This window comes from Dermochelys coriacea, chromosome 1 (assembly GCF_009764565.3).
Source record: "Dermochelys coriacea isolate rDerCor1 chromosome 1, rDerCor1.pri.v4, whole genome shotgun sequence".
NCBI lineage: Eukaryota > Metazoa > Chordata > Testudines > Dermochelyidae > Dermochelys > Dermochelys coriacea.
This window is the reverse complement of record NC_050068.2, coordinates 27,788,387-27,806,872: the sequence shown is the minus strand read 5'-3', so window position 1 is coordinate 27,806,872 and position 18,486 is coordinate 27,788,387. Positions and strand designations below refer to the sequence as shown.

Genomic DNA, 18,486 nt, shown 5'->3' with positions numbered 1-18,486 from the left:
GAGGAGACAAAGGGCATGTCTACATTGCTCCACAAGTCACACTATGGAGGTGTAAATAGCAGTGTGCCCCACAGTGGTGCATTGTAACTCCCCTGTGTGGATGCTGCAGGCATGAACTAACAGGTTCCTAGTTCATGTTAACATGAAGTCCTCTTCAAATGTGATTATATTAATGTGAAGTAGGAACCTTTTAATTCACACCTGCAGCATTATAGTGCAGCACTTCGGTGCACACTGCTATTCACACCCCTATAGTCCAAAGACTTTTAGTCTCAGCTCCTCCATTGACTAATGTTGCATAATTTGGTGCATATTCCAACACATACTCTTGAGAGAGGCCTCATACCTTGACTACTTTAGGAGATAGGCAAGTATCATTCCCCGTAATTTTTACTGATAGAGTAACTGAGAAGTTGCACAAAGTCACCTCGGGCAGGGTTTCCCTTCGTGGCTCCCTGATTCTAGGCTGGAGAGGGCAAACTATGGCCCACGGGCCGGATCTGACCTGTCAGGGCTTTCAATCTGCGCCACGGGGCTGGCAATCTCGCGGGCCAGCAGGACTAAGGCAGACTCTCTGCCTACCCTGGCCCCGCGCTGCTCCCAGAAGCGGCCGGCACCATGTCCCTGCAGCTCCTGGGGAAGAGGGGGGCAGAGGGCTCCGTGCACAGCCCTCACCTGCAGGCAGCACCCCCTGCAGCTCCCATTGGCTGGGAACAGGGAACTGCGGCTAATGGGAGCTTTGGGGGTGGTACCTGCAGATGAGGGCAGCACCCCAACCCCTTACTCTGAGCCCCTTCCTGCACACTGCACCCCTCCCACATCCCACATTCCCTCCCGCACCCTAACCCCCTGCCCCAGCCCTACATTCATGGCCCTGCATACAATTTCCCCACCCAGATGTGGCCCTTGGGCTAAAAAGTTTGCCCACCCCTGTTCTAGTCTGATAAGAACAACCATACTGGGTCAGACCAAAGGTCCATCAAACCCAGTATCCTGTCCTCTGACAGTGGCCAATGGCAGGTGCGCCAAAAGAAATGAACAAACAGGTTATCAAGTGATCCGTGCCCTGTTACCCAATGCCAGCTTTTGGCAAACAGAGGCTAGGGACACCATTCCTGCCCATCCTGGTTAATAGCCATTGATGGACCTATCTTCCACGAATCTATCTAGCTCCCTTTTGAACCCCATTATAGTATTGGCTTTCACAACATCCTCTGGCAAGGAGTTCCAGAGGTTCACAGTGCGTTGCATGAAAAAATACTTTCTTGTATTTGTTTTAAGCCTGCTACCTATTAATTTCATTTGGTGGCCCCTTGTTCTTTTATTATGAGAAGGACTAAATAACACTTCCTTATTTACTTTCTCTATACCACTCATGATTTTATAAACCTCTATCATATCCCCCCTTAGTTACCTCTTTTCCAAGCTGAAAAGTCCCAGTTTTATTAATCTCTCCTCATACGGAAGCCGTTCTATACCTCTAATCATTTTTGTTGCCCTTTTCTGAACCTTTTCCAAATCCAATATATCTTTTTTTTGAGATGGGGCGACCACATCTGCACAGAATTCAAGGTGTGGGAGTACCATGGATTTATATAGAGGTAATATGATATTTTCTGTCTTATTATCTATCCCTTTCTTGATGATTCCCAACATTCTGTTCCCTTTTTTGACTGCCGCTGCACATTGAATGGATGATTTCCGAGAACTATCCACAATGACTCCAAGATCTCTTTCTTGCGTGGTAACAGCTAATTTAGACCCCATCATTGTATATGTATAGTTAGGATTATGTTTTCCAATGTGCATTACTTTGCATTTATCAACATTAAATTTCATCTGCCATTTTGTTGCCCAGTCATCTAGTTTTGTGAGATCCTTTTGTAGCTCTTCGCAGTCTGCCTGGGACTTAACTATGTTGAGTAGTTTTGTATCATCTGCAAATTTTGCCAGTTCACTGTGTACCCCTTTTTCCAGATCATTTATGAATATGTTAAATGGAACTGGTCCCAGTACAGATCTCTGGGGGACACCATTATTTACCTCTCTCCATTCTGAAAACTGACCATTTATTCCTACCCTTTTGTTTCCTATCTTTTAACCAGTTACCAATCCAGTTACCAATCTGAGGGCCAGGATGACCCCAGGCATAAATTAGAGCATCCCCAGAGGCTGTAGGGGCATACAGAGGCTGTAGCAGGGGCTAGAATCTGGCAGGAGGACCCTACTATAGTAGACCCATGTCTTAGCTGCGTAGCTACACTTCTTTCAAAAGGAATGTGTCAAATCTATGTGCTTGGCTTTGCTGTCTGCAACCACTTGACCACACTCCCCTCCAGTGTCAGGAATAGGATCCAAGATTCCTTATTCACAACATTCCTTTGATGTCTTTCAAACAGTTATGCAAGTCATTGGCAAAGTGTGTGTCCCATTCCCCTCTTTTGGCTGGTCCACATAGGGGATAACAGCCTGCTCCACTGCTAATTATTATTTTAGCTCAAATGGAGGAGGTCTTTTTTGTGGATTTACACAGAAAACGTTCTATTAAAAGAACGTTAAGGTTGCAGAGTCAAACACTCAGAAGTTAGAAAATGCCAGAATTAAAGTTGCCTATGCAACCTTAATTCCACCCCCTTGTATGTATGCATTATGGTAAAGTTTTCAATTAGATAATCACATATGACTTATTTTAGAGGGCCCCTGCCTCTGTCAATGCAGAGGATGGATAGAGAGGTTTCTAAGAAAAGAAAAAGGTATTTCCTTCTTTTTAAGGCACCAGACTGGGACCCGGCAGAGTTATCCACAGACTTTCTATGTGATGTTGGGCAAGACTATCATAAAACAAAGAGACTGACTTTTCAGCTTTAGCATTCTTTTACCATAGTTTCAGCATGTAATATTATAGTAATTTTGTGTGACTCATTGTAACATATGACATGTTGGAAAAACATGTAGAAGAAAGATGTGATCCTCCCCATCTCTTCGTTATAAATCACTGATGTTAGTGATGACAAAGATCATCCAATTCATCTCCCTGCCAACACAGGAAGTGTATAAGGCTTTGGTTATGTGCAGCATATGTTTGACAAGAGTTGGAGTTATGTAAAAGCATATTTTTTTCATTTAAATATGCACATAACCAGCCTTGCTCTTATTTTAGTTTTGAAGGGAGTTTAGTGTTTGTGAAAGGTGCCATCTTGAAAGCCTAGAACAGTGAAATCCTCTGTTTACGCACAGAACAGATGCAGCATGGGCAGTAGCAGCGCGAGCTTCTGTCCTTTGCCCTGCCAGTGGGCCTCAGCCCTGACATCTCCAGACACGCAAAGGCTTAGGTCAAATCAGTCCTCAAAAAGCTCTGCTGAAACTGACAAAAGAGAAGCCAGCTAATGCCAACTGCTAGGGTCATTGTTGTGATGTGTACTCTTTTCCACAAAGAATTGGACTAAGACCACCATTAAATCATGTTGCATAGTCCATAACAGTCATCAGATACTGATGATGATGACTACTGATCACAAGGGACCTGAGCTGAATGCGAACTGGTAATGAGCAGAGAAGCATTTGTGAAGGATTTATGACTCCTCCTCTGAAATAGTATCACATGATATTAGTTGGCAGAATTGCCCACCCCTGCCTCCACATGCCAATGGCTCCATTTCTTCCGAACCTGGTTCTGCAACCATTAGTTACTGACAGTAACCTTTACTCATACAGCTGCAGTGAATCCTACACATGGGAATAAGCAAGTACTTCTCTATGTGAATAAGAGTCACCAAATTAGGCTCTTGTATATTAATATACAGATGTCCACATCACATTTGGTGCCCATATTATTATCATTCTTCTTATTTATTTCAATCCATAGGTGTACGTGGGCTCTGTAGCTATACAGAAAGACAAGTCCCTGCCCGAAGAGCTAATGGTCTAATTGACACCTGATCTACTCTTGAAATTAGTCCCAGTTGCAGCTGTTGGTTCATTTACACTGCACTGCTATAAACTCCAATCATACACAAGGAAAGTTGCTATTTTCACTGGCGGAGCTTAACCTGACTTGAACCCAGGATAAGAGCAACCAGTTTCAAACATGACTGTCCTGATCTACACTAGAGGTTTGCACTGTTGCAGCTGCACTGGTGGTGGAAATTGGGCCTAATTCCAAGTGTAGAGCAGGCCATAGACAGGCATCAGAGATATTGAATGAAGGTGTGGGTGGATGGGAGGAGTTAAATAATGGGTTGAGAGAAAAGGGAGAGGGAGGAAAAGCTCTTTGGAAGGATTTTTTGTTTAACCCTCTGAATTTAGCTACAATAAAACAACGTGCCCTGGAGTAAATGTATCAGTGTAGTTAGACCAGTGTGCAGACCCCAAATGTTAGCCATGCTGCAAAGTGGGGATTACCCCAGATTAAGTTACACCAGTGAATCCCCCACTTTGTGCTGCTCAAACTGTCTCCATTTGGGGTTTGTCCCAGTATCACTACATTGATTCAGCTACACTTGTGCAAACCTGCCTTAATGTAGGCAATGTAGTTGTAGCTGTGTTGGTCCCAGGATATTAGAGGGACAAAGTGAGTGAGGTTATATCTTTGATTGGACCAACTTCTGTTGGTGAGAGAGACAAGCTTTCAAGCCACACAGAGCTCTTCTTCAGGTCTGGGAAAGGTCCCAGTGTCACAGCAAAATGCCAGATGGAACAGATTGATTAGCATAACTAGTTAGCAAATAGTGAAAGGGACAGTTCAAGGTAGAGCAGTCTGTTAACAACTCTGCAGCAAAGGACAAAAAGAAGGGATTAGTGGGATACAGATTGTTGTGAGAAATCATAAATCCAGTGCTTCTGTTCAGTCCATGATTTTTAGTTTCAAAGGCCTTGTCTACACTACACAGTTTTGTCAACAAAAGTCAGCTTTTGTCAGCAAAACAGTGGAGGTGTACACACTGAAATGCTCCTCCTGCCGATGTAACCCTTGCTATGCTGATGTAATAAAACCACCTCAATGAGAGGTGTAGGGATTATGTTGGTGTAGTTGGGCCACACTGCATTCCTTACATTGGCTGTTGGCGGCTGTTCTTGTCAATTTCACGGCTCCACTGAAGCTGTGAAATTCACAAGAAAGCCTGCTAGAGCCCATCTGTCCCCCACTTTCCTGGAGAACTGGCTGGTTGGACTCCGCTCCTGCTGGGAGCCGGAGTGAGAACCCTGGATGGCTGGATCCCATTCCCCACTGGGAACAGGGAGGCAAGAAGCCCTGCGTGGCTTCCCCACCTCCTCAGCTCCTGGCTGGGAAGGTGGCTATCTTGTGAATTTCATATCTCTGGAGCCGTGAAATTGACAAGGCTGCCTTGTTCCCGGCAGGAAGTTGGTGGGTGTCTGAGAAGCTGGGACAGCTGCACCCTGCTCCCTGGGGGCAAGAAGCCTGGGAGGCTTCTCCCCCACTTCTCACTCCTTGTGGGGAATGGGGAGGTGAGAAGCCAGGTGGCTTCCCCCACTCCTGGCGGGGAATAGGGAGGCAAGAAGTCCCAGGTAGCTTCCCTCCCTCACCGCCAACCTGGTGTGGAATGGAGAACTGTGGCGGGGGGGTGTCAGTCCACTGGGAGCTTGTGGGGCAGCCAGGCTCCTGACAGGGAGCTGAGAAACCAGGCTCTTAGCTCCCCACACAACCCCTCTTAGGCTGGTGGAAATGCTCCTGGTGAGGATGCGCACCACCAACCCCAGGAGGGTAGTGTGGCCATCAGCCACTGCAGTAATTAATGTGGTGGCTGTAAGTCTACCTAACATAGGTCGACTTATCTTTGTAGCGTAGATGTAGCCTAGCAGAGTAATGAAGTGGAGCTTCAATTCATTTCTGGCTTATTACAATAACCTGCAACCCACTAACCCCCTCTTTTTGTCCTATGACTGCAGAGGTGTTAACAGGCCGCTCTATCTTAAACAGTCCCTTACAACATGTGCTTACTCTTTATGCTCAAGAAACTGGTCCACCTTACATTTTGCTGTGGTGCTGGGAGTACCTTTCCCAAATCTGACAACAACTCTTGGCTTGTCTACACTACCACTTACTTTGTTATAACTTACGTCGCTCAGGGGTGTGAATAATCCATATCCCTGAGCAATATAAGTTACACCAACCTAATCGTCAGTGCAGACAGTGCTATGTCAGCGGGAGAGCTTCTCCAACTGACATAACTACCGTTTCTCATGGAGGTGGAGTAATTAAGTTGATGGGTGAGCTCTCCCGTCTGCTTAAAGCGTCCTCATCAGATGTGCTACTCTCTCCCACCAATCAAAGTTGGTCCCATAAGAGATATTACCACACCTACCTTGCCTCTTTAATGTAGGCAAGGCCTTTGGGAAGCAGCCAGTCAAATCGGTTTTGTTTTTCTCTTGCTCCTCTTTTTCTGCTTCCTAAATAGACTATAAAGTTGGTCAAATGGGATGGGCATTCCCTCCACCAAACTGTGTCCTGCATCTTGCAGGAGAACAGGCTGGAGTGGGAACTGGATGTGCTTTCTTCTCTAGAACAATAAGCTATCGATGAACAGAGATGCGAAGGACTGAGTGGTTACAGAGACTGAATTATGTTCTTGCCCGTAGGCACGCTCATTTCTGGAATGGCATGCTGGTGATGAGTGAGCAGCCCCTGCCTATGCAATAGTGTTTTTGCTGAGATAGGGCTCAAGTCTCCAGGGCTATAAATGTGGAATATTTCATGAGTTGCCATCTCTTTTTACAGTTGCCTTGTGATGGGTAAGATTTTGCTTATTTGAGCAGGATTATCCTTTTCATGTCTTTCTCACCCTCTTTTTATACCTCTGTCATTATACACTAGCCAAACTTCAGGATGAAAAATATTGATTTAATGCAAATTAGATGGGGGGAAAAAGCCAGACGGGGTCAATTTTTTGTCTGTTAGATGAAAATAATATCCCCTGAACATCTGGTCAGAAGACAGCAGAAGTGGCTAACAATATATCTGAACATTTTAATGTAAACTAATGTAAAATACAGAAAAACTCTGGAATCCTGGATTGTCATCCATAAGGAATGGAAACCTAAAGAGAATAAGCAAATGGCCCTCAGATATTTCCAAGTTCCTCATCAACTGCTGATTTTTTCTTAGCTGCAAAGTTCCTGAATTCTCCTTTCTGCTGAGTAGAACTAGAGAAGATAAATATTCAGTAGGCTGGAGCAAGAAGCCAGCAGGAGTGCAGTAGTGTACTCTAATAAGAGTCTTCATAAGGGTGACTGCATTCAATACTTTGCTAAGATTTGATTTTCTGTGGGTTTAGTTGTCTTTGCACTGGGACAGCTATTTTTTCCTCTCCTCTTTTTGCGAGTGGTACATGATTGTAGACAAATAGTTGTCTTTTCACATCTGGGACTTCTACTTTACTCAGCACTAGTTCCTAAGTTAAATTAGTACTTTGATCTGAAAGCCAGTTTTCTATTTGGCATGGTTAGCAGAGTGTATCACAAATGTGATAAACTCTGCTCAATCAACCAGAGCATTGATTTTTACTTTTAATTTTATGTTGTTTAACAGCTCATTCACAAAAGTTAAACTTGTCTGCCTCAGACTGGAGCTTTGAACTTCATTAATGTGCATTTTTAGGATTTAGTTTATTTCTTTCATTGGCAGCTTTAATGGTTTAACCTTTCACTCTAGGAATCTGTTTAACAAATGGAAAGTAATTAAAAAGTGGATGCAGAAAAGCCACTGCACTGTTAAAAGATATTGGATAACTGTTGTTCATGAACAGAACAGTTGTCTCCCAAGACACCATTAGAGCTAAAGAAAGCTCTGTATTAAAAATCTTGGACTTGTTTGAATAGATATTTTCTGTGATATTCTGTGCCAGGGAAGGCTGACGTGTTGAGTAGGTGATGGCTTGCTGTAGGAGCCTGTTGAGACAATTTTTGGAGGCACCAAGCCACATAAACTTGGAGAGAAACAGAAGACCATTCAGCTCCCATTTGGTGGCCCTCAACAATGAATTCCTTTGAATTTCTAACCCTCAGTTCACATTCACATGTCAGTTTGAAGGGCCCAGAAATTACTACAGCCCAAGAAATGACTGAAGTGCCCTGCACAGCTGGGACTGTGGGGTTGGTGGAGAGGTTAGTCAAGAAAAACAAAACAAAAATAAACCAGGAAAATACTGCTGTGAGACTATGTTCCCCTCCACTGGAAACCATCTTCATTTCCTTGGCAGCCTTCGTTATTTAAAAAGGACCTAATCTTCTGGCCACGAACCTTTTTAAAGCTCTCCAAGCCAGTGGCAAGTAGGCAAGTGGATTTTTCAAGCCTTGTTCTACTTACGTGAAACATACAAAACACAACAGTGGGTGAATTTTATTTACTTTGCTTGCTTGCTTGTATTTGTTCAAGGCTTGGAAAGCTATCACTGGAAGGCACTTGCATTGTACATTTTATCAGATGGTGGTTCTCCAGAACAGAGAAAGGCACAGCCTAATATTCTCTGGCTTAATTATAATTGGAATGAGAGTTTTGTTATCTTAAAGCAGGATGAGAGAACGTCTTCAGCCTGATGTTCTGTTCTAAACTGAATGGAACGCTGTGAGATAATTCCTGTGGGTGGATTGGGCATTGTACAGAATGTTGGATCCCTTGGATGTACCATTTTGAAGTGATCCATATGTCTTTGGTGTTTTGTTCAATTCCCATTTTCACTTGTAACAGCCAAAAGATTAAGACACAGGCATTTCCCTGGGATTAATGACTTGCTGGGCTGAATGGTTGTATTCAGCCCATCTGGTCATTAATCCCCAGAAAAGGCCCTATGGCTCAGTCCTGCAGTTGTCCTGCCATTATGCTCCATTGATAGTCTGGTCATGGTATCCCCAGTAATCAACAAAAAGTAATCAACAAAAGCCCATTTACTCACTCAGTTTATAATTTATTACATTTTCAGTAAGAAACATAGCACAAAAATCCTTTCAAAGTGCCGTTGAAATAGTTCTAAATGATAGCTGAAAATCTCTCCGAAGATGTACAATATTTGCAGAGTACTGTGGGATTTATCTAGTAAACATAATTACTGTTTTATAGTTGATCTAATTTAGCATTAAGGAAACAGAAGCATCATACTAGCAAAGTTCCAGAAAAACAATGCCCTCAAAATCTGCTCTGCTCTGTCTGCAGGAAACGTTTTGATCAGTGGAGAAATTAATGCACCAGTGATCAATTATTTTGTTCTTAAATAAGCATCCAGGGCTTGATTTTGCAACCGTTCGAGTGAGTGAAGAGCTCCCACTGACTTCAATGGTGCAGAATTGGGCCTCCGATATTTATTGTAGCTAATGCAAAGGGACTCCCACTTCCTTTCCCCTGCCCCCCGAGATCCTTTAATACCCATTTTACAGTATTCTGAGCTAAGAATAGATTTTAGTACATACACTGCGGTAACATTTGTCATATGGAGTTTCACTCGAAAGATTAAATGCCATGGAAAAGCTACACAAAGCAGTGGAGAACAGTAAATTCAGGAGGAGAGACTGACTTTGTGCAAAAGTAGCAGATAGATCAAGGAGGAAGATAGGGGAGGAGGCTGTGATACTCTCTTTCAGTGTCCAGAACTGTAAGCCCCTGTGTTACCTCCTGCCTTAGCAAGAGAGAGCTTTGCTGGGGCTTAAACTCAGTGTGTCAGCTCCCTGTCACACCAGTCTGTCCACTGCCCCAGCAAACCCCTTGAGACTCTGTCAGTCTTAACCTTGTCTTGCAGGTAACGTTCGGTGAATCCCAGTTCCCAAACACCCTGAAAGAGCATTCCTCTGCGCCCTATCATAGAAATTGCCAAGTCCGCTGACTCCAAAGACACAGGCTACATGCCAGAGGATGCACACCGTACTTTAATGTAATAGCACTGAGATGGATTTATTATAAAACAAGAATAAGATTATTAATAAAGACGAGCAAACAAAGTGATACTAAGCAGAGAGAATAGAAACAGAAAATAGTTATATATAAAACATGCTTCCTAGTGTCTAAAATTTAACAGATTACAATCCTGGTCTCAGGCAATTTTGCACCTACAGTCATTTTTCAGCGTCCACAACCCACATGGTTGGGGGATCCTCCTGTCACAGATTCCAAGAGTACAGCCCCTTTTGTCCCTTAAGTGATGGGTAACAAAGGAGTCCCCTTTCTTCCCTTTTGTAGTCCAGAAAATCTATGAAATGTGTTCTTTGGTGGGTAAATCCAGACAAAGTTCCTCTTCCCTGCTGCTTGTTCTTTGGGGTCCAGGCGCCCAGCCCCTCCTTCATCCTCTGGTCAGTTTGCTTTCTCAATTAGCTCGACCACTCTGTTTACCTTAAATGCAAATATATGTTCATTGTCCTTCGCTTGTAATCAAGCCATGCTATTTTTTCATCCGCATGTCAGCTTGATCCATGTGGGCAGGTAAATCCACATTCCTTTGTCTAGGGCAGGCTTGTTTATCAGCTGCGTTCAAAATGTATTTCCAGCCCACATATACAACTCTATATACACAACCCCTACATGCATCCTACAGTGATATTTGTGACCAGCATGACACCAGTTTTTATATGCTACCTTACAAGACATTGTTTGGCTAGATATCCTGACAACAGTGTGTTCGGTGCGCCCTTGTCAATTGGCATACAGGGGCTCTTAAGGTCGCAGAAGCCTTAGACTCTGTCAGGAGAGAATGTCTTTAGATTCTTGGTATAAGAGCATTGTTGCTTTTTACATTCTGGGGGGTTAAAGAACATCACATATGCAAAAAGAAAGCTCTCTTATTATGTACATTACGGTAGTGTCCAGAAAATTGGGTCTCTGTGTCGCTAGGTGCTGCACAGACACACAGTAAGAGACCGTCCCTGCCCTAACATCTTACAATATAAGGCCCAGATTCAGGGAAGGATCTTTATTCGGGAAAGAATTGAAGTACGCACTTATGCTCAGAAGAACTGCATTTTTTTTTTCAAAAACGTTTTGGCTGTAATAATCAGGAATATGTTTTCCTTGCATAACCCATTAAAGTAATTAATTAGATAAAGAGTTTACTGAGGGATCTTAAAGGGTTACTGGCCTTTTGATACTAGAGTTTGAATCCAGGATGTTTTATCAGCAAATAAATTGTTAATTGGAAGATTAATTTTTTTAAAATCCCTTTTTAGCCCACTCCCTTCTCTGCTCACCCCCTTCCCCTACCCCCACACACATACTGTCCCAGCTGTCTGTGACGGGCCATTGGCCAATGTAAAATTGACAGGGAGCTCTGAAAAACGAATGGGTGAGAGTTCAGAGATTGGGAATGCAAAAGGGATTATTACTATTTATAACATCTGTTCTGGTATTCTGAGGGGCCAACTGAGACTGGCAGCCACAGGGTGGGGGAAATGGGTATAATGTATAAGCACAGCGAACAGAGTGATGGTTTGCAAATGCCATGTTAGTGCCACCATTTTGGTCCTTTTTAGTGTGTGTTTTTTGTTGTTTGTTTAAAACCTTTTCGGTGGGGGCTTAGTGCGGAGGGGATTAGCTGGATGGGAAAACCAACAAAAAGGTCAAGTTTGGCTTTGTAAAAGGAGGCTGTTAATCCTGACCCTAGTGTTGCAGTAGCCATTAAATAGCAGTTTCACATGGGAACCTGTAGCCTCCCCTTAAGTTGTGTAACACAAGGAGATGACTGTTGGAGTCAGGACTCAAGTGCACAGGCCAGATTAGACCATGTGGCCTTGGGTTTCATTTCTTGCTGATTTACTATGCAGATTTTGCTGCTCTGAAGTCAGGTAGAAACAACACAAAAAAATTGTGTATAAACAACTGAGATTTCCTCCCTTTGTCTCCTCCCACTGCCAGCTTTGTAACTGCTTTCTGCCCCAGTGCTTGGGGCAGGCTCTCCTTTTTCCTGTGTACTAAGCCCTCTCCCTTTTCCTCCATCAATGTCCTGTTTAGAACCCACTTTTTTTGGGTGATCTCCTTACATGGAGCTCATTGCCAATTCCTCTATGAGTGTGGGGTTGTGAAGTGCTCTTCCCAGCTTCGTGTTTGGTTTTCCCTGTATTACAGCCCAGTACTGCTTACTCTTACTACTGGGCACTGTCCTGTTAATGTCAATGGGAGAATAAAGAACAGGAGGACTTGTGGCACCTTAGAGACTAACAAATTTATATGAGCATAAGCTTTCATGAGCTACAGCTCACTTCATCGGATAGTAAGCACTGCCTCTGACAGAAGTGTTAACAGCATCAAACCCTTAAATCGCCAACTGTTTGGGCGTGGGGAACTTTTCCTGTGTTTTGCATAATGTCGTGTACACGTGTGGTGATCTGTGTTGTAATGATGTTCTCCCTAGATGAAATTGTCAATTAATACTGAAATTATAAAGAATAATTGGCCCAAAGCTGCTCTGTCATGCTGGAGTAAATCCAGAGTCAAGCCATTGACTTCAGTGAAGTTATTGCAGGTTTTCTCTGGTGTGACCGAGAGCAGAATTGGACATAATAATAGGACCCAAGTTGCATTTCTTTACTTTTGCAATTGCTGAGTTGGCTGGTAATAAAGACAGTGCTGCATATTTTTTTTCACAGCCTCATTTTAATGCGTTTTAAAAAAAAATTGCCTCTTTCCCAAGAAGTCTTTGATTTTGTTAGTCTTTTCTTGCATGCGTAAATCTCTTGTGAGAAAATCCTGGAACATACTTCTTTTTCTGGGGGTTATTTTGCAGAATGTAGGAAAGTTATTTTTTCTGAAGTTCTGCCATTGGCTGATCCTACATGAAAGTTGACCACAGACTTTTGAGGTTCCAGAGCACAATTACAGGCAGGCTTGTTGAATTGCCTTTGCAGGGATTTCCTGATCTCAAATAAAAACAGCTTTCTCTTTTCTGTTTGAATAAACAAAAGTCTTCCTCCTGCCTTATCCTGTCCCCACTTGTTATGTGTGCGTGTCTCTCTCCTATCAGTGGAGCTGATATGCAGTGTTGTTGTAGCCATATCGGTCCCAGGATATTAGAGACACAAGATGGGTAGGTAATATCTTCTATTGGACCAACTTCTGTTGGTCAGAGAGACAGGCTTGCAGTTCTGAGGGTAACCACATATCAAAACAAAATGCAGTTCTTCTGTGGGTAAGCCCATACTTCAGATATTTCCTGAATAAAGATACCCATACGGAGCCATGCTTGTCTCTCTCACCAACAGAAGTTGGTCCAGTAAAAGACAGTTTTCAGAGTAGCAGCCGTGTTAGTCTGTATTCGCAAAAAGAAAAGGAGTACTTGTGGCACCTTAGAGACTAACAAATTTATTTGAGCATAAGCTTTTGTGATCGAATGCATCCGATGAAGTGAGCTGTAGCTCACAAAAGCTTATGCTCAAATAAATTTGTTAGTCTCTAAGGTGCCACAAGTACTCCTTTTCTTTTTCCAGTAAAAGATATTACCTCACCTACCTTGTCTCTGTCATTCAGGGAGATGGATTAGCTATGCTGGACTGTCTCCCCTAGGGGGCTGTACCAGCATAGGCATTTGTAGATAAGCTCCTTTTGTAGAGGCAGTTAAACCAGTGTAAGGTGCTTTATCCTGGTATCGTTTATTTCGCATTAGCTGAACCAGAATACCGATATGCCTGTGTCTACACTGGGGGAGGGGAGAGGGTTCCACTTTAACTATGCTGGTGTAGCTAAAACAGCAAAACTTAAGTGTGACAAGGCATTTGTAATAAGTGTTCACACTGACCCAGATCAGGCATTTCTTGTAGACTTATGCCCATTGTCTTCAATGGGAGTTCTAATTCTGCTCCCACTTACACCAGTATAAATTACAAGTGACTCCACTGAAGTCAATATCATTGGACTGGAATAAAATCAGTTTAAGAAAATAATTTGGTCCATTTGATCATGTTTATAGATGAAATAAATGGTGGTGGAAATCACATGTTGATAAAGGGTTTGATTTGATATAACATATACACCATGAGGAGCAGGGTGGTGGCATGAAAAACAGATGGAGGGGAGGGGCTGCTTAAACGCAGTTTTTGTCACAATCACCACCACTTAAATCATTTCTGAACTGGGCCCACTAGATGTGCAAGGGAAACAGGAGTGGGTCGAGATTTCTGAAGTGCTTGGTCACACTTCAGAGGGGGGATTTCTCTCTGCTGCTGGAACACTCAGTTGGAGTTGAGTGATATGAAGAGCACTACTAAGGAACTAAAAAGAGGTTTTTAAGTGGAATGCACGAAAGGGATCAGGACCAGGAGAGAGGAGGGTAATGAATGGGTAGGCACCAGGGCTGTCAAAACTGTGACTCGAGCAAGGAAAAGGAAATTCTGCACTAGCAGGTCATCTTGATAAATAAGCCCTTCTAAAAGTGTATTTAAAAGGTGGAAAACTGGCATCTGTAGACAGCTAGTATCTATCAAATGTCTCTAAAGCAGATAGCTTGGTACTGTTGTACTTTTCCTGTCTGATCACTGATAGCAAGAAAATTCTTTTCCAGGAAGCGGAATGTAAATGTTTCCGTCCACTCTCTCGTGCCACTTTCAGTATGGCTGCTCATTAACTTTGACAGTATGTCCTCCTCCTGCCTGCTAATGGGTCTAACTTGAGCTAAAGTTTACTTGGGGTTGCATAGACACATCAACCACCCCTCACTCTGCAGTAATGAGTTTTAATGCATGTTGTCTTAACAAAACTTTTCAGATGACAAGCTCTGTCCTGGTTCAGATGCCACAAGCATCAGTGCGTGATAGTGACATCATACGGAACCAAGTGTCCCTTTCTGTTGAAAGGGAAATGGTCAAAAGCATGCACACCCCACATCTGCTGGAAAGTAATTAAGGAATGTTGGGCCAGGACCTGAGCTCTCACTCTGGACGCTTTGTGCTGCTCCCACAGTGCCCAAGAGGATGGAGAGTTGGAGTGGGAATTCTCCTGTGCAGGGGGAATCCACAGGTGGCATAAAGATAACGTAGATGGTTCTCTGCCATTCACTCCTGGGCTTCAACCCCCTGACATAGCAAGGACTGGGAGTTGCAAACTCGGACCTTGTCCTGGTGTATGACTTGGTCAAAACCCGCCTTTGCCATGATGCCTACCAAAAAATTGACAGCAGTTAGGCAGCTGGTGAGCCATGAACACTGCCTGTTATGTTGACCAGTATTGTCTCATTGTTTTCTTGCACTCCCCTGTTGCTGCGTCTGTGGTCTCATGTTTTATACTGTAAACTCTGGATTAAAGAATGTCTTTTTGTTCTGTGTCTTTTTGAACAGTGCCTAGCACAAAGGGGGTCCTGGTCCAGGACTATGACTCCTAGGCGCTATGACAATACCAATAAATAATAACAACTTTGGGTGGGATTTTCAAAAGTGCCTAAGTGACTTAGAAACACAAGCCCTATTGAAAGTGGAGCATGTGCTCTCAAGTCACTTAGGTACTTTGTAAAATCCCACCATTAATCTCTGTGCCTCAGTTCTTTTATACAGTGAGGATAATCATAGTTACCATAGGAATCTCATGAGGCTTACTCAGTTCATATTTGTGAAGCACCTTGAGATCTCCAGGTGGAAGGTCCTATCAGAGTGCTGAGGGTTTATTAATGTTGATATTATTGACCAATTGCATTACATCAAAAGAGTAAGCTTTTGATATATGAACATTTTATTTAATTCATTTTTTTCCTGGGGTATTTTTGTGTAGGTCCTGAGGGAGTCTAATAAATTGGCTGAAATGGAAGAACCTCCTTTGTTGCCAGGAGAAACCATTAAAGACATGGGTATGTGAGCATGTCTCTAATTGCTTTTTTTTATTGATTAGACCGAATTTCCATAATCCCTAGTATGTGTTGAATGGATTCATTGTCTCTCACAGGCATGGGCAAGGCTAACTAACTACAGTCTGCCCAGTATTCAAATTTGTCCTGCAAGTCGGTGTCTAGACCGGTCTGTATTTCCTTTTACTGAGACGACTGGAAAGTTTGCAATCTTAGGGTTCTTGGGTTTGGTTTTGTTCTGGCTTTTTTCATTCAAGCTCTTTGATGTGATTGAGCACAGTAGGTTTGCTGGTGAATTCCATGGAATGAAATTCTAACCAAACCTCTCATGCTTTGATTTGTCTCAGGGGTTCTAAAATGGGACATCTCATAAATAATAGCATTAGATAGTTGACCTGCCATGCTGGTCTTTTCCCTCGCCTCATTCCCTTCCCCTAAAAAATGACCTTATATAGTCTTGGAAGAATAGATCGTTGCTGAAAAACTCATGTCCTTCCCCAAAAAACTTCAAGCGTTCCGTAATAATCAGAGGCTGGAGACTGACATTTAAACCAGCCTGTCCTCCATGGATGCATGTTATTTCTCACATGTGGGTAGTTGTTAAATATCTTCAGCTATTGAGGGGTTGCAGACATTTTCTAGGAAATCTAAGGACAACTCCTCCGATTTCTTGGCTGAGTAGACATGCTCTGGAGAGCTCCCGGGGAGCCATTTAAATATAGAGTCACTAGTATTTGTATCTGTTTTGTAAAAGATACTGCCGAGTATATAGGTACTAAAAACAAAATACAGAAAGATGGCATGTGCTATAGGTTAGAATAGAGAATTACAGAATTTTTAAACCAATCTACAGGATTCCATGGCAGAGATTCCTTTCTCCATTCAGTGCTATTGAGTTTGAGTCCTTTTTGTAGACCCCTATAGGTTTCATTCCCATTCCATTGTATAGGAGTTTTCCATAGGGGTAGATTTTATTTACTTTTGAAAATGTTTTTTGGCCTGTAAATAGTTTAGATTCGCTTCACTATTTTAGAAACTCTATCGAGATGCTTTTTTTCCTCCCTATTATTTGGTTTCAAATATTTCCTTTTTTTTTTTTTTGTAAAATGCCTTTGGAATCTGTAGTTGAAAAACACTCTGTAAGAACTAAGTATTTATTATTTTAATTAGAGCTGTCCAAAAGTATTCAAAATTTGCAAATTTAACAAAATGGTTGATCAGAGTTTCAGTGAGAAAACAGGTTGCAATTTTCAACAATTTTTTCCCACAAAAATTTCTCTGCTCCCTCATTTACTCCAACCCCCACCTCCACCCTCTCCAAGAACCCTCAAGTAACCAATCAGGACTCTGTCTTGCCAGGGGCGGGCAAACTTTTTGGCCTGAGGGCCACATTGGGTTTCCAAAATTGTATGGAGGACCAGTTAGAGGAGGCTGTGTCTCCCCAAACAACCAGGCGTGGCCCAGCCCCCTCCTCCTATCAGACCCCCCTGCTTCTCGCCTCCTGATGGCTCCCTCGGGACTCCTGCCCCATCCAACCCTCCCGCTCCCTGTCCCCGACCATTCCTGGACTCCCCACTCCTGACTGACCCCTGCCGCCCCATCCAATCCCCCCCTCTCATTCCCGACTGCCCCATCCAACCCCCCTGTTTCCTGCTCTCTGACCACCCCGATCCCAATCCACACCGCCGACCCCTGACCACAGCCCCCGAATTCCCCTGCCCTCTATCCAACCCCCACTCCTCCCTTACCGTGCTGCCTGGAGCAGCGGTGGCTGGGAGTGCTACAGCCGCGCCGCCCAGAGCACCGGGTCAGGCCGTGGCTCTGCAACTGCGCTGCCTGGCCGCTCAGAGCGTTGTGCTGGCGGCGTGGTACATTGAGGCTGCAGGGGAGGAGGAACAGCAGGGGAGGGGCCGGGGACTAGCCTCCCGGGCCAGGAGCTCAGGGGACAGGCAGGAGGGTCCTGCGGGCCGGATGTGGCCCGCGGGCCGTAGTTTGCCCACCTCTGGTCTAGCCTGTCAGTATAGGAACTTATCAATGTAATTCCTGACTTGGCTTAAGGGGTCAATAATGAGCAACACAAACTGCTTCAGACTACACCCCTGTCCTGCCCCATCGACCTCTGAGCTGAATGCACTTATTCCACCCGGCATCCAACACTGGCACCCTGGGGAACCCAGTGATCCCCATGTGGAAGCCATGCTCTGTCAGCAGACTGCCAGGCAAGCTTTCCCACTGACTTCACTGGGAGTCGCATGCTGTGACAAATGGGTCCAGTAGGGTTTTGAAGCTGGAGTTTCTAAAGGAGGTTTGTTCTTTGCAAACTGCTTGGATTTGGCAGCTGTAGTCAATAAGCCTTTTCTGAAAAGATTGTTTGTGCCTCTGATGGCGAGGGAGTGCTGGTACCTCTCATTGCAGAGTGCTGCAAGCCGGTGCCGTTGCACAGAGCCTGCAGAGTGTTTTAGTGACACAAGATGTAGCGTGGCACTGACTGAAGGTGGGGGGGGTGGGTAAAAAGCCTCTTGACTGTTGGCATTTTTAACTGACATGAAACAGAAGGGTTGCTAGGGGCAATGTTTCCAGTAGAGAGCCAGCAGCACCTCTTGCCTAGAATGAATGAGAAGCATTGACCGCCTTTTCAGAAGGGGACTGTTTTGAGTCATCATCACTCAAACCAAAAAATAATTGTATGTAGCAGATTGACTTTATTGCTGAATTAAAGATTAAAATC

The 18,486-nt window shown here is 43.8% G+C and overlaps 1 protein-coding gene across 3 annotated transcripts in view; it reads left to right on the top strand.

Annotated features, from left to right (window-relative positions):
- MTMR2 (myotubularin related protein 2) overlaps positions 1-18,486 on the top strand; it is an 84,797-nt gene that overhangs the window by 43,044 nt on the left and 23,267 nt on the right. For 2 of the 3 annotated variants that reach the window (XM_038387935.2, XM_043504175.1), the window contains exon 3: positions 15,686-15,761. In XM_038387935.2, coding sequence (XP_038243863.1) covers positions 15,686-15,761 — 76 coding nt within the window. Of the gene's footprint in view, positions 1-13,075; positions 13,081-15,685; positions 15,762-18,486 lie in introns of those variants that run through there. The other variant, XM_043504173.1, reaches the window with a different exon arrangement.